Source organism: Cimex lectularius, unplaced genomic scaffold (assembly GCF_000648675.2).
Source record: "Cimex lectularius strain Harlan isolate CLEC.00 unplaced genomic scaffold, Clec_2.1 scaffold59, whole genome shotgun sequence".
In the NCBI taxonomy this organism is placed as follows: domain Eukaryota; kingdom Metazoa; phylum Arthropoda; class Insecta; order Hemiptera; family Cimicidae; genus Cimex; species Cimex lectularius.
The window spans coordinates 1,130,542-1,143,218 of record NW_019392794.1 but is presented as its reverse complement, the minus strand read 5'-3'; the positions used below and the strand labels follow the sequence as shown (position 1 = coordinate 1,143,218).

General features: G+C 35.8%; 1 protein-coding gene across 4 annotated transcripts in view; it reads right to left on the bottom strand.

Moving 5' to 3' along the window:
• Nucleotides 1-12,677, bottom strand: part of LOC106662038 (transcription factor collier) — a 141,670-nt gene that overhangs the window by 82,802 nt on the left and 46,191 nt on the right. For all 4 annotated transcript variants that reach the window (XM_014385842.2, XM_014385843.2, XM_014385839.2 and 1 more), the window contains exon 5: nt 3,271-3,344. In XM_014385842.2, the coding sequence (XP_014241328.1) occupies nt 3,271-3,344 (74 nt within the window). The remainder of the gene's footprint in view (nt 1-3,270; nt 3,345-12,677) is intronic.

Genomic DNA, 12,677 nt, shown 5'->3' with positions numbered 1-12,677 from the left:
GTGAGAAAGAGAGAATGAGTGATTTAGAGAGATAGTGAGTGAGAGAGAGAACGATGGAATAAAGAAAAGGAAGTTTAACAAAGCCAATAAAAAGAGAAAAAACAAAAAGTGGCAGAAATTGCGTGTGAGTGACTGTGTAGGAGGGAATTATTGGGAGAGTGAAAGGGAATCAGTAAGAGATGGTGAGATAGAGAGAAGAGAGAGTCATAATAATTGAAATAAATATAGGTAGATAGATACAAGTGAGAACCAAGAAGGAGAGATAGTAAAAACAAGAGACAGAGAGATATTGAAGCGTTATAATATTTATATTAGCACGAACAGTCTTGATATAAAGATTTGTTGAATAAGGTTTCTTCGTCAGACTTTTTTATTGGTACATTTCATCAACTTATCTCCACTTAATGGTCTTTCATAGTAGAATTTTCCGTAATGTTATATGTATGAAATGCTTTCACTTAGGATTGACAGTGGGTCTCAAAGGAGTCAGACGTTTCACTTAAAAGTTGAAAGGGTGCCGAGGATATTAAAAAGTTTGATTGACGGAAAACATTCATTAGCCCCTGCGGTCAAGTGAGCGGCCTGGGCCTATTATTCAAATCTCCGGATTTGCATTTCCCTGGACCCTTGAATTGACTACCTGGCTCGGTATGCGGGGGGAGGGGGAGTCGTTTCCATCTCAAATCATGGCATAACAAGGGACCTGCCACCCTCGCCCCAGGAGCTAGCTGACCGAGGATTGATTTAATCGAAACGTCCCACGGGTGTGAAATCTTCACCGTGGAAAGGGGAAAATTTTGAAATATAAAAATGTCACGGCGTGAAGGTCTAACGATTTCGCGATGGTGGACGATTTCTGGCCAAATGGAGCTACTTTGCTCTCTAGTTGTTATTGCTGATATATAAGTAATATTTAATACAAATATGTATTACAGAACTATGACCCAAATTGATGATTTTTTTTGCTTATTATTCTTTATATCGCGGTAGGAAAGAGACACCTGAATACCTATCATTTGGCTAACCATAGCAACATTTTTACTGTTATTCTTCTTATCCGTAATTTGTAAGGAACCACCCCCAACCTTTGCTAGTTGGTGTAGTTATCTATCATTGGATTACATATATAACATAAGAGATGGTTATTGTTTAATTTAATTATTATAGGTATATAAAATTATCAGAATATTTTGACATATTATTAACAGCCACTTCACACACATATACACACACACACTCCACACACACACACACACACACACACACACACACACTCACTATCTTTTACTCTTACTATCACAATTACTCGATATCCTTTTTTCTCTTCTCTTCATAACTAACTTGGCGTTCTATTTGGATTTATATAAGCTCAAATCCGCACATGTATGTACGTATATTTGCCTCATACTGGAACCAGGTGGAACTACAGTTTATCATGAACTCCAGGAGTTTGCTCAGACAGTTTGTCAGGGAGATCGGTCTGTAACTCGTCGTAGTAACTTGGTTTTGTCTATTTATCTATCTATCTAACTCTATATTTATCTATCTATGTTTTGCTATCCATCTCTATTTCTATTTATATATCTCTCCCAATTATTCTCTCATTCTTACACAGTTCCTAACACAATCACAATTACGCTACTTTTTTTTTTTTAATTTTTCCTTTCTTTGTTATTAACTTGGCACTTCTTCTCTCTTCTCCATCAGTCTTCTCTCTCCCTCTTTCTCTTTCTTTCTCTCCCTCTCTCTCTCTTTCTCTCTCTATCATTCATTTTCACATTCTCATACAGTCATTCTTACAATTACGCTAATCGCTCGTTTTGTCTGCTCATTATTACTTACATGCCTTCTCCCTTTCGCTTTCTTTCTTATATATCTGATTTTAGTTTTTCCTTTCGTTGTTATTAACTTGGCTTGTTTCTCTCTCCTCCATCAGTTTCTCTCTCTCTCTCTCTCACTCTCTCTCTCTCTCACTCTCACTCTCTCTCTCTCACTCTCTCTCTCTCTCTCTCTCTATCTTATCTTATCTTGTTGTTTTTTTCTCTTTATTTGTCTCACATTTTTCGTTTTTAACTATTCAAGCACAATCACCTTTTCTCATTCTCGCCGAGACACACTCATCATTTATTTCTCCTGTGTTTGTAAACTTTAAAATGTTTTCAATTTGACCTAATTTCATATAAAAACGGGTGTGAACAAACTGATATTCACTATGCAAGGCCAATCTTAACAGTATGAGGTATATAACTCAACATTGATGCACTTTTCTCAAAAACTATGAAATCAATTAAACTAAACTTTAATACTTATGTTTGTAAATTAATTATTAGTTAGGGGTTGAAAATTTTCTATGATAAGTTCTTTTAAATTAACAAACATTTCTTCCGAAATTTTTGAATTCTTTCCTATTTTATTTTTTCTTTATGATAAAACGTACATTCTAAAATTCTTAGCCATAACAATTCCAAAAAATCTACGTAATGATTCTAAAGTTTTTTTATTAATTATTATGATTATTATGATTTTATTGGTTGATTGGATTCAGGAAAAAGCTTTTATTCGTAAAATTGTGATTTGTCAGAAAAGGCAAAGTAAAGAAAAAATACGAATTCAATTTTAAGGAAAATCCATTAATATGACATTTCAATGTAATCGTGTGCATTCTTCGGTGATTCAAAGAAAAATAAATTAGTAACTATCAATTTCACTGTTTTCATTGTAGTTGTTTTCTTTTCAACTTGTGTTTTTTTTTTTCATTTTTGAGATGGGTCATCTAAAACGAATTTTCACAAAAGTCAAAAAAAGGCATTTACCACAACTCAGTGTCTTTAGCCAGAAAGCCTCCGAAAAGCACAGATATCAAGCTCCAAAGCCAAAAGGAAGTTGGAGTATATTATATGAGTATGTATACGAAGGTGGACAATCAACGTATTATATAACTCTGAAGCTTCTTTCAAGGCAATAAATGTTCATTTCAATATGGTTTAAAAATCAATTTAAATTGATGGGATTACTATTTCGAAAACACTGTTAGATGCAGAAAAGCATGTCTAAACTGTTAAGTTTTTGTCTTGTCATCCATTTAAATTAGTTAAAAATACTTAGTATTTTCTATTTTTGATCAATCAATTTTGCTTTAATATTTTTGAATTATTTTAATGTATAATTGTGAATTTATTTATTTATGTTTTTTAAGTTGGACCACATACATAGTAATCAAATGAAATGAAGGGGCGTACAGAACGTTTGTATATCATATTCATCCCTTACCTGCACATGACTTCGTGTGTGAGCAGAACCCTGCACATTTCCGGGTTTTTATCCTGCCCTTCATAGATAATCGCCTGGAAAACATAACAAACACTTAATTATCAACTCCAAAACATGAAAATAATTCTCTCTTAGAATATTTGTTAATGATTATTCGGAAATCGTGAGATGCGGACTGGTGTGATGAAGGTTTCAGAAAAACATTTTCACATCCTACATATATTTGTAAAATTTAAACAAAGTTTATAAATCCCAGGCCCTGAAGGTGATCTCAATAATGATCGAAACGTTGGCGCGATAAAGAAAATGTTATTCTGAAACGTACATCACACCAGTCCGCATCTCACGATTTCCGAATAATCATGGACTCCTCACGGTCACTAATCACCACATATTTGTTAATGGCCAATCAAGACCAACTCAGAAATGCCGATCTTGAACAAAAATGATTTAGAAACATCGCGAATCAAGATTTGGCATTTTTTTCCTGTTTGTTTACGCCGAGGAGCCGGAGTAGATTTCAAAGAGGATGCCAACCCAATGAGGAATCCGCTCTCGAGATCATTGAACAAGGGGGAAGAGCGCTCAACCAATAAACACCCCGGTAAATAAACAAGCCAACTCCAACCATTATTTATATACGAAGGCTCACAAATTTAGAAACCCCCCTCGCAAGTGTAAAACGGGAATAGAACAACTTAAATACCTTGTTTTATAACGGGCATCTTACACAGTCAGCAGTTTAAATGGTTTTTGTTTTGCTTCTTTTTTTAAGATAAAATCAGCCTAAACAAACAGTATGTATTCTGCTGATGATTAGTACGTGTTGAATACGTGATAAAATACTGGATAATGAGAAAAGTAATCTGAGCGAAAATAAATATGATCTAACAAAGAAACTCAAGATTAGTTAAGCAATTAATTATTAAAAATAGTTCGACTATGTCTGATATATCTGCAAGCATTAACCACTGAAGATGGCGAGAAAGTGAAACGATTCTGTCATGCCAAAACTGAGATGGGTGGACCACATGGTTGGAAATGTCTACCTGCCTTGGATCATCACCCCGTAGACCCCATGATTTACTATAACAATTTACCATAAGAAAGCTAAGAAATGTTTATTTTGACCATGTTGGATAAAGTAATAACCATTTAACCTTTTTTTTATTGAAAAAGGTTAACAAACAAAACAAAAGCTGTTAAAAATCAGCAAAGTTTTCAGGGGTACTGCTAAGTATCCAGGCTCTATTTACTATTTTTCATGCAGATTGATCTCTACTCGGAATAAATTTACTAGTGTGATAAAGGCGATTGGTGACAATTGTGAAGGTGTTTTGGTTAACTCGGTCTAACAGCCTGATCACCGACCCGGGTAATAATGGGCGGGCTAATGGGGAAAGTTGTGAGCAGAGAGGGACCAATGCTTCATCTCACCTGTTTACAAGTTTCCGTTATTAAGCCCAACAACACTGTACAATGCGCATAGATAACATCACTTTTATTTAGCACCGACCATTTTTTTTTGTCTAATTATGAACAACTCCATAGATAGAACCGATAGGTAAACAACCCCGTGTGTCAAAACAGCTACAGGTCTGATTAATGAAAACCCTTTGGCAAAGGTCATGTTCATGAATGAAGACAATCTCTCTGGTGACGTCATTAATTAGATTCCACCCCCCCCACCCCCCAAGTCTGATCCTTCGATAAGACCCATGGACGTTAAGTACCGTCCCGGTGGTTTCCTCCTCGACAAGCTATTGTACGATGAATGAATGACTAAATGTCACAGGCGTATTGACTTTGATCTTAAATTATTAATTCAATGGTAGAATAAATTACAAGAGTGGATGAAAAAGTATAGATAAAGTTAAATTTAAGAGAAAGGACAATTTAAAGATTTTCTTTTTTACCGTGAACATATATTATTAGCAAATCCATTACAGTTCGTGGTCCGTTGGACCAATTAACTTTTTTCATTAATTAATCTTTATGAATGGTATTGGTTGAGATAAAAAAGTCATTGTCACGAGCGGGATTCGAACCCACGACCTTCGGCTAAATACGCCGCTGCTCTACCACTTAAGCTATCGTGACTTTGATCCTTTCATAAAGATTAATTAATTAATTGGTCAATCGGACCACGAACTGTAATGGATTTAATAATTAAACTGACGTAAATCTTCACGAAAGCTCTCCGTGGCCATTTCATTTGTCGCCGAGAATCAAATAGATTACACGACACTTGAAATATGGCAAAAAGGAGGGAAAATTCGAGAGGTGAGGTTGAGATGGGAAGTTGGTGTCCGAGCGGATCGAAGTTGGTTTTATCAATCAAGTTGGTTTTGACTGTGTGGTTTACCGATTGTGTTCGTGGACTTCAGTGCTGTTTTAATGCCTAATTTGCCATATATGTGAATTTGTCCGTTTAGAGACCTTTTTTTTATGTGATTTTGTTTATTATTTTGATGATCATTTTATGGTGAAGCAGTTGTGTTATTGTTTTTAGTTCCTATTTCTATTTTGTCATCGGTGATGTTTTTAGCCTCGGTGTGATGTATTAGCTGCCATTTTATGGGTGTAGCCGGTATGATGTTGCCGATACTTGTTTTTCTGTAAATGTCGACTTGTTGGCTGTCAATATTAATTATCATTAAGGCAAATGAAGTTTATTCTTTTTTAGTTGTGTGACTTGTATGTTTGCATCTAAAGAGTTCATGTCTGTCAATATATGATTTATGATGTTGTTGTTGCTGACGTCTACCATGCTGAGTATGGCATGTAGTTACTTGGGAAAGGGTTACAAGAGTGAACGAAAAAGTATAGATATAGTTGAGTTTAAGAGAAAGCACAATTTAAAGATTTTTTTTACCGTGAACATGGTTATATCATTACAGAAAACTCAAAAATAAATGAAATTTTCACGTCTAGTGAAATCAGCGAAGACGAACCCCGGAATGTGCTCATGTACCTTAAAACCATGGCAATATCGAAGGAGCGCCTGCTTTTGGGGCAAAGCCCGCGCAGGTGCCCCTTATGGAGAGAAAGGTTGCTCGATGTGTCCCACATAAAAGAGGCGTGTCATGCCGTGGCTCCATACAGAGAGCGTGTAGGCATGCCGCCGGATCTAAGAAGAGTTCTCGAACACAGTAGCGAGATTCAGGGTCCCCTGTTCCGCGTTTTAGGGGAATTGGGAATTTTTTATTGTATATCGCCTTCAAAATGTGTTTTGTATGAGTGAGTGTATTTATTAGAGTGAATGGGGAGGGGCTGATGGTGGAATAGCATCCCCATCGCCCCTCGAACTGTGTACGTGACTTGAGTCGATGGCGGAATAGACGTAATATTTATAAAAGTACCCCATCGACCCCAATTACATTAGTATTATTGTATGCAGATCGATGGAGGAATATTCAGTCCTCCATCCACCAAATTGAATAAAATGTATATAGGTGAGAATGTATTTATTTGTATTGTATTGGATCTAGATGACAGTAGGAGAAAGAGATTTCTAGAGTAACCAGAGAAACCAGAGCCTCCAGAAACTTTGGACAGATAGGGCAATAGAGAAATCCTACAGTACAATATTTGCCTTTGTTCAATTATCTTATCTTTCTTGTTTTTACCGGTGAATATAAAACAAGATTGTTAAATATTCAAATTAATCCAAATATTTACTAACATTGGGAAGAAATTTGGACTAATGATGGTTAGATGAAGGTTTAAGATCCCCCAACGACATACAAATGGGCTTTTTTTTGTCAAAAGACCGGCACCCCGAAGATTCATACGACTTCAGAGCTGAAAAGAACCCCTTTTTTTGATGATTTTACTCCTGTCTGAGCGTTCTTGCCAATCAGACGTAGGAGCCGGGATAAAAATTATATAAAATAATTTTTTGAAATAGGTTTTCTGACTTTATTGTATATTTATTGAAATTTGTTTGTTTATGTAACATGAAAAAATAAGATGCACGATTGGATTAAATAGGATTACATACGGGTATAAACAGTAACAAAAACCAAAATACACTTCAGGTAATGTAGGCCAAAAAACCGTTTTTAAAAAATACAATTCCGATTTATTTTAAGCACCCTTTAAAGACCTCATTTCAAATTTTCATAGAAACAATAAATTAGATATTTTAGTCTGAATTCGCTGCCACAATTTTTTCTCTCTGATGCTCGGTGTTCCTCTTAATAATTGATAACTCCGCTGTATTTTATCTAAATTCACAGTTACGACAGCTGTTGAAAAACTGAATTTCTCTTCTTTTAGCCGATGTTAGCAATGTTAGAATTTACGTGTATATAAGAGAGATAAAAAAAGGATAAAATAAACGAAAACGCCTCAAATATGTTATTTTATGTCTCCGGTTCTATTTTTTCTCCACGGAAGGAATGTTAAACCCATTACAAGTGGGTTCTAAACCTAAGTAGATTGGAGAGTTTAATTTTCATACGGATTAGCGGAATCGTTTGAAATTATCTCATATTTGCGGTTTTTGAACAAAAAAAATCAGTTGTACTAATGGCAAAAAATTGGAGGATGTAATGAGAGTAGATGAATTTTAGTTTAAAAGTGTAATTAAACGACGAAAAAGAAAAATATCTTTAACTTTCCCAAAAATTTGTCTTACCGAAGGTTTCGAAATGGAAAACAATTATCAAAAAAATTATTTCAACTACTTTGCTAGGTAAGTTGAAAAGAGATTTATTGCAATAAATACTCACAACTATGGCTGCGTGGCAAATAGAATTTCGACGTGACCGATCCAGCCCAAAAATCTTTTTTTTTTATTGCTATAAAAATCTGCATCAAAGGCTTTAAAGGGATCTTAAAACAAACCTGAATAGTTGTATGAGAAAATCGGCTCTTAGGGTCTTAGGGTAATATCTGTCTACCTAATATCACCAAAAAATGTTTGATCGAATTTCTATACTATAGAAATTTAACTACACATCCGTGGCCTTCACTTGTAAGTAGCATTTTTAATAAACTGCAAAATTAGCATTGACTAGTGAAGAAATCGTACCCCCGAACATACTTCACTCGTATTAAGTTTTGTAAAAATCCGTGTACATATCGTGATATTTATTTATGACATAAAACTAAGTTGAATTTCAAAAGTTTTAAAGTAAAACGTCGTTGTTTTTTTCGTATTTACGTATTTAAATGCCTTGCACACTGCCTTGTTATCAACTTAAGTTATTTAACTACTGCTCTTGTTAATTATTTTACTGTTAGGGATGTTCATTTAGGTTTCCTTATTCAAGAAAATTAGGCACTTCTTATAGTTATAGTAATTCCTTGGGTTTTCTTCTTTGTCCTTCACCCAGTTTTTAGATCTCTAATATAGAATTTTCCTGACGTTCACCTGGATTACTAAGCGCGGTACAAGCCGGAAATCACGTATTTGAGTCTGTTGTGTGTTAAAAATAAATATTTATCGGCCGGGAGTCACGCATGAGGAGGGATTAGGGTTTCTTGGGACGTACGTGGCTAGTCTCTGCCTCTCCTCCCTTACCTACCAGGCAAATCCCCCTGATCCGGGATTATCCTCCCTCCCGATATGTTCCTAGCTTTAATTGAATATCTAAATCTATAATCGAAATACGATGCCACCCTAATGCCCATCCCATTCGGGGGCGGCCTGTTTACTTTAGGCCCGTTACGACTTTTTAAGACCTCTCTCCGCCCCCTACATGTTTATTTATCATCGGGGATGCGCTGCTGGGATTGATTATGGATAATTATGAAATCCGCCTTATGTCGGCTCTTTTTACACATGTGCTTCAACAAATCCTTTTGTTGTGAGATTTTTCTCTGTGGTCTGCTTGGTGATAAACCTGTAATTTAGTTATCCAGATGTGCTTATCCTCGCTGTGTTGGTCCAAATTTCAAATCTTTTTGTATTTAATCTTCTACTTAGTAGTTAGTAATTCTATGTTATAGTAATAATTGTGAGTAAATCTTCTGTGGATCTTCCAAGTGATGAAGTTGTAGGTTGGTATTTAAGACGCGTTTCGACAGTTCTATATGCTCAGAGGTGGATTTTGTAAAGCTGTCGTTTGTATAACCAAATAGCAAGGATTGTCAAACCAAGTTGATCAGTTAAACTACTGCAATGATGATACTAATAATTTTTCCTTGGGCTTTGGAATTTACCGAAAGTGTGGCAATTTCACTTACGTGGAAAATCCTTCACTGATCATTTTTATAAACATAGCTTGAACTTTTCAGGATATTTTGATCTTCCTAATGCCATTTTCTGTCAGTCTATTTTTGGGCTTTGTTCGTCACCTCATTCATCTTACAATATTTCACTTAATGTATTGTTTATCTTGTAAGTTCTGACGAAGTCACCTACAGTTTACATTTTTACATCGAAATCAGTTCACCCTTGTATTACACGATCTTTCTTAATCGGGGAGAGGCGATTCTTCAAATCTGTCAATAGTCAGGATTATTGATTATAATAGATCTTATATGTCTCACTGGATAAGTATCTTCATAAAGGCCTGTTTTCTACGTCTAACAACTAGTCCAAGATCATTGGAATGAGGAAACATCAGCTAGGAAAATTTCATATGTCACCTATGTGAACTTTATTTCAAGATAGTGAACGGTTGAGTAAAATCCTCGATTTGTAGGTTAACAACACCCTCAGTTTTCAAATATTTGGGCCACGCACTCTGCGATACGTTCAGAAACGCCGGAAATAGCGGGAAATTAGTATATAAGAAGAAGGAGGACCAAGGAAATTCGTTTTATTAAGCGGTTGCAATATAAAAATAGTGCTTGGGTCGTTGTATAATGGAATGGGGGAGGGTTAGTGAGTCCCGGCGGGGCAGTGGGGCACGGGCCGCCTGGGACCTGTCCTGCCCTTGGGGCTACTCAGTACATATTCCCCTGGGAATTAACGATAAATTTACTTTACTTCTTAATTGCCCTCCCCCCTCTGTCCTCTGACTGCATGCAACGCGAAGCGCGGCGGACCCAGGGGCTTTCTTTCGAAAACGGAATCGAAAAAAAAGGCAATGCGGAAGGAGATATCAAAAGGAGAAAGTTATAAGCTTTGAATTTTACTTATATAATTGCATTTATTAGCAATACTATGCTATATTATGCAATTATCTTTATTATATTTTGATTAGAGTTGGTCAAATTTGGTTTTCAAGTGACTCTTTTTATCTTACCTATGATTATTTTTTTATTTATTTTATATTATATATGATATTCAATCTTTGAATAAACACAAAAAATTTTATAAATGCATATGAACACATAGTATTCAAATTAAGGCCAAATAAAACTAAAGATGACACTCAATTTCAATTTAATTTATTGAGATTTAAAATATAAAAAATTATGTTTGAAAAACTGCCAATTTGTTTAAAACTTTCATAACAAAAGATCTGGCTGTCATCTGTGTTTTGCCAATATTACCAAATAAATATTTTCTTGGGTCTTATGTGGCAAACTCAGCATAAAAACTGGTAAAAAATATGTTATTTGCTCAGACGTCTGACAAAACATTTAATGCTTACAATTTCAAATCAGTTTTTCGTTGATAATGAAACAAAACTTTGATATATAAAAAAAGTAAATCTTAATTTTTACGTATCTCCTCATGGTTTTTGAGCCCTCGTTCAAGCCGTGAAGTAACGTCTAAATTATTAAGGGGGCCATTAATAATGATTGGAATTAATACGCGGGGTCCGAGTTATTATGATTAGCTTATCAAAACAGGGCTCCCCTCCTGTTCGTGGAAGAATGGAGGGAGGGCCTGAGTCACATAGTAATTGCTCCTCTACATGGATTTAATCTTGAACGAATTTACTTTGGTAATTAAATCCGGTTCGGGTTTGTTGCCTGGGGAAGTTTTGTTTGGCTATCTCGACACGTGATGTGCACGCGACTCAGTTTATCTCCGACCGGGATGCTGCCGCAGCGAGATACGAGCAGCATGTGTTGACAGCTTGTCATACAAAAAGAACTATGCTTTTCGACGGCGCATGCTATCATGAAAACCAGTTTAACAAAAATCCAAAGCCTAAATAGTCTTTTATTTTCTAATATTTAAACATTATTGACAATAAAACAGCGGAGAGACAACATATTCTTAGTGTTTACTAATCATTGTTTTCTTGCATTCTCATAAATTAACTAGTGTCGTTCTTTCTGTTTAGTGTAATGTCGTACTGTGTTGTTTTGTGTAGTTAATTTGGTGATTTATCATTTCTACATTTTTGCCTTCTGCCAGAAAATTTAAAGCTTCTCTTGTCTGAGAGTTAAGAGTGCGACAGGTTTAGTCGAACTTTCGGACGTTGATTGATTTCGGTTTGGACTATTTCTAGGATTATAGCATGTACTGTACGCTATTTGTTGTTTATATGCTATTAAACGAAACAAAACATTTGTTATTTTTGCTATACATTCTTTGCTGTAGTGGATAATTTGTCCTTCAATTTGGCAAAACAATTTTCATTGTGTGTAGGGCTTTATTATTCCTGTTTATGGGTCTGCTAATATTTTTTGGCTTTGAAAGACAAACAAAAATATTGCCTCGGAAATGAGTGTGTATTAAGACTGGAGCTGTAATCTATGAATAGATGAGCTGATCACTTTACTGGGCCCTCTTTTCTCGCTCGTTTTACTTATTACTCATATACTTATATTTATGTTTAATGGTGAAATTCAATGCAATGCAATTTTTATTATGTCACGTCTAAGCTATTCCTCAATCGAATTTTATAGTATAATCCCCGACCATCAATTTGGATGTCGGCGTCACCATTCCACTGTTCAACTGCTATCGTGGGCACTGGTCAGGGTACTGGCCTCAGTCCGTTGTTTACTCGTTATTATCGGACCACAACCGAGACCTAGTGCAGGGTATAAGACGCGTCTGTCTCACCCGGAAACCGTGAGTCAGTGTCAGTTAGAGAAAGAGTTGAGATGAAGAGTTGGAATCGGTCAGAAACAGAGTTCAGATGTTGTGTCCAGATCGAGTCATAACCAGAAACTGAGGGAGAGTTATATGCTAGTCATCAGAGTCCGGAGTTTAAGTTTTCTCGAGGAATCTGTCATCAGAAAAGGTCTTCAAGATTTGGTAATGCTATTCTATGCTCCAACTCCCGAGCACGTAGCAAAACTATCCCTCCAGGCACATCTATATATTCGATTAAATAATGGTTCAAAGAGCCTGTGCGACGTGGCCGCAAAGGTATAGGCGTTGACACGACGCTCATCACTGTAAGGCAAAGGTCCTGGGTTCAAATCCACCGACACTGCATTCAAACCGGACATACTTACAAATGGCGTTCGTTCAAAAACACCTGAGGGTTGATATGCTCTGCTGTTGCGAACCCTTGTTAAAAAATATAGTTAAAAAATAGCTA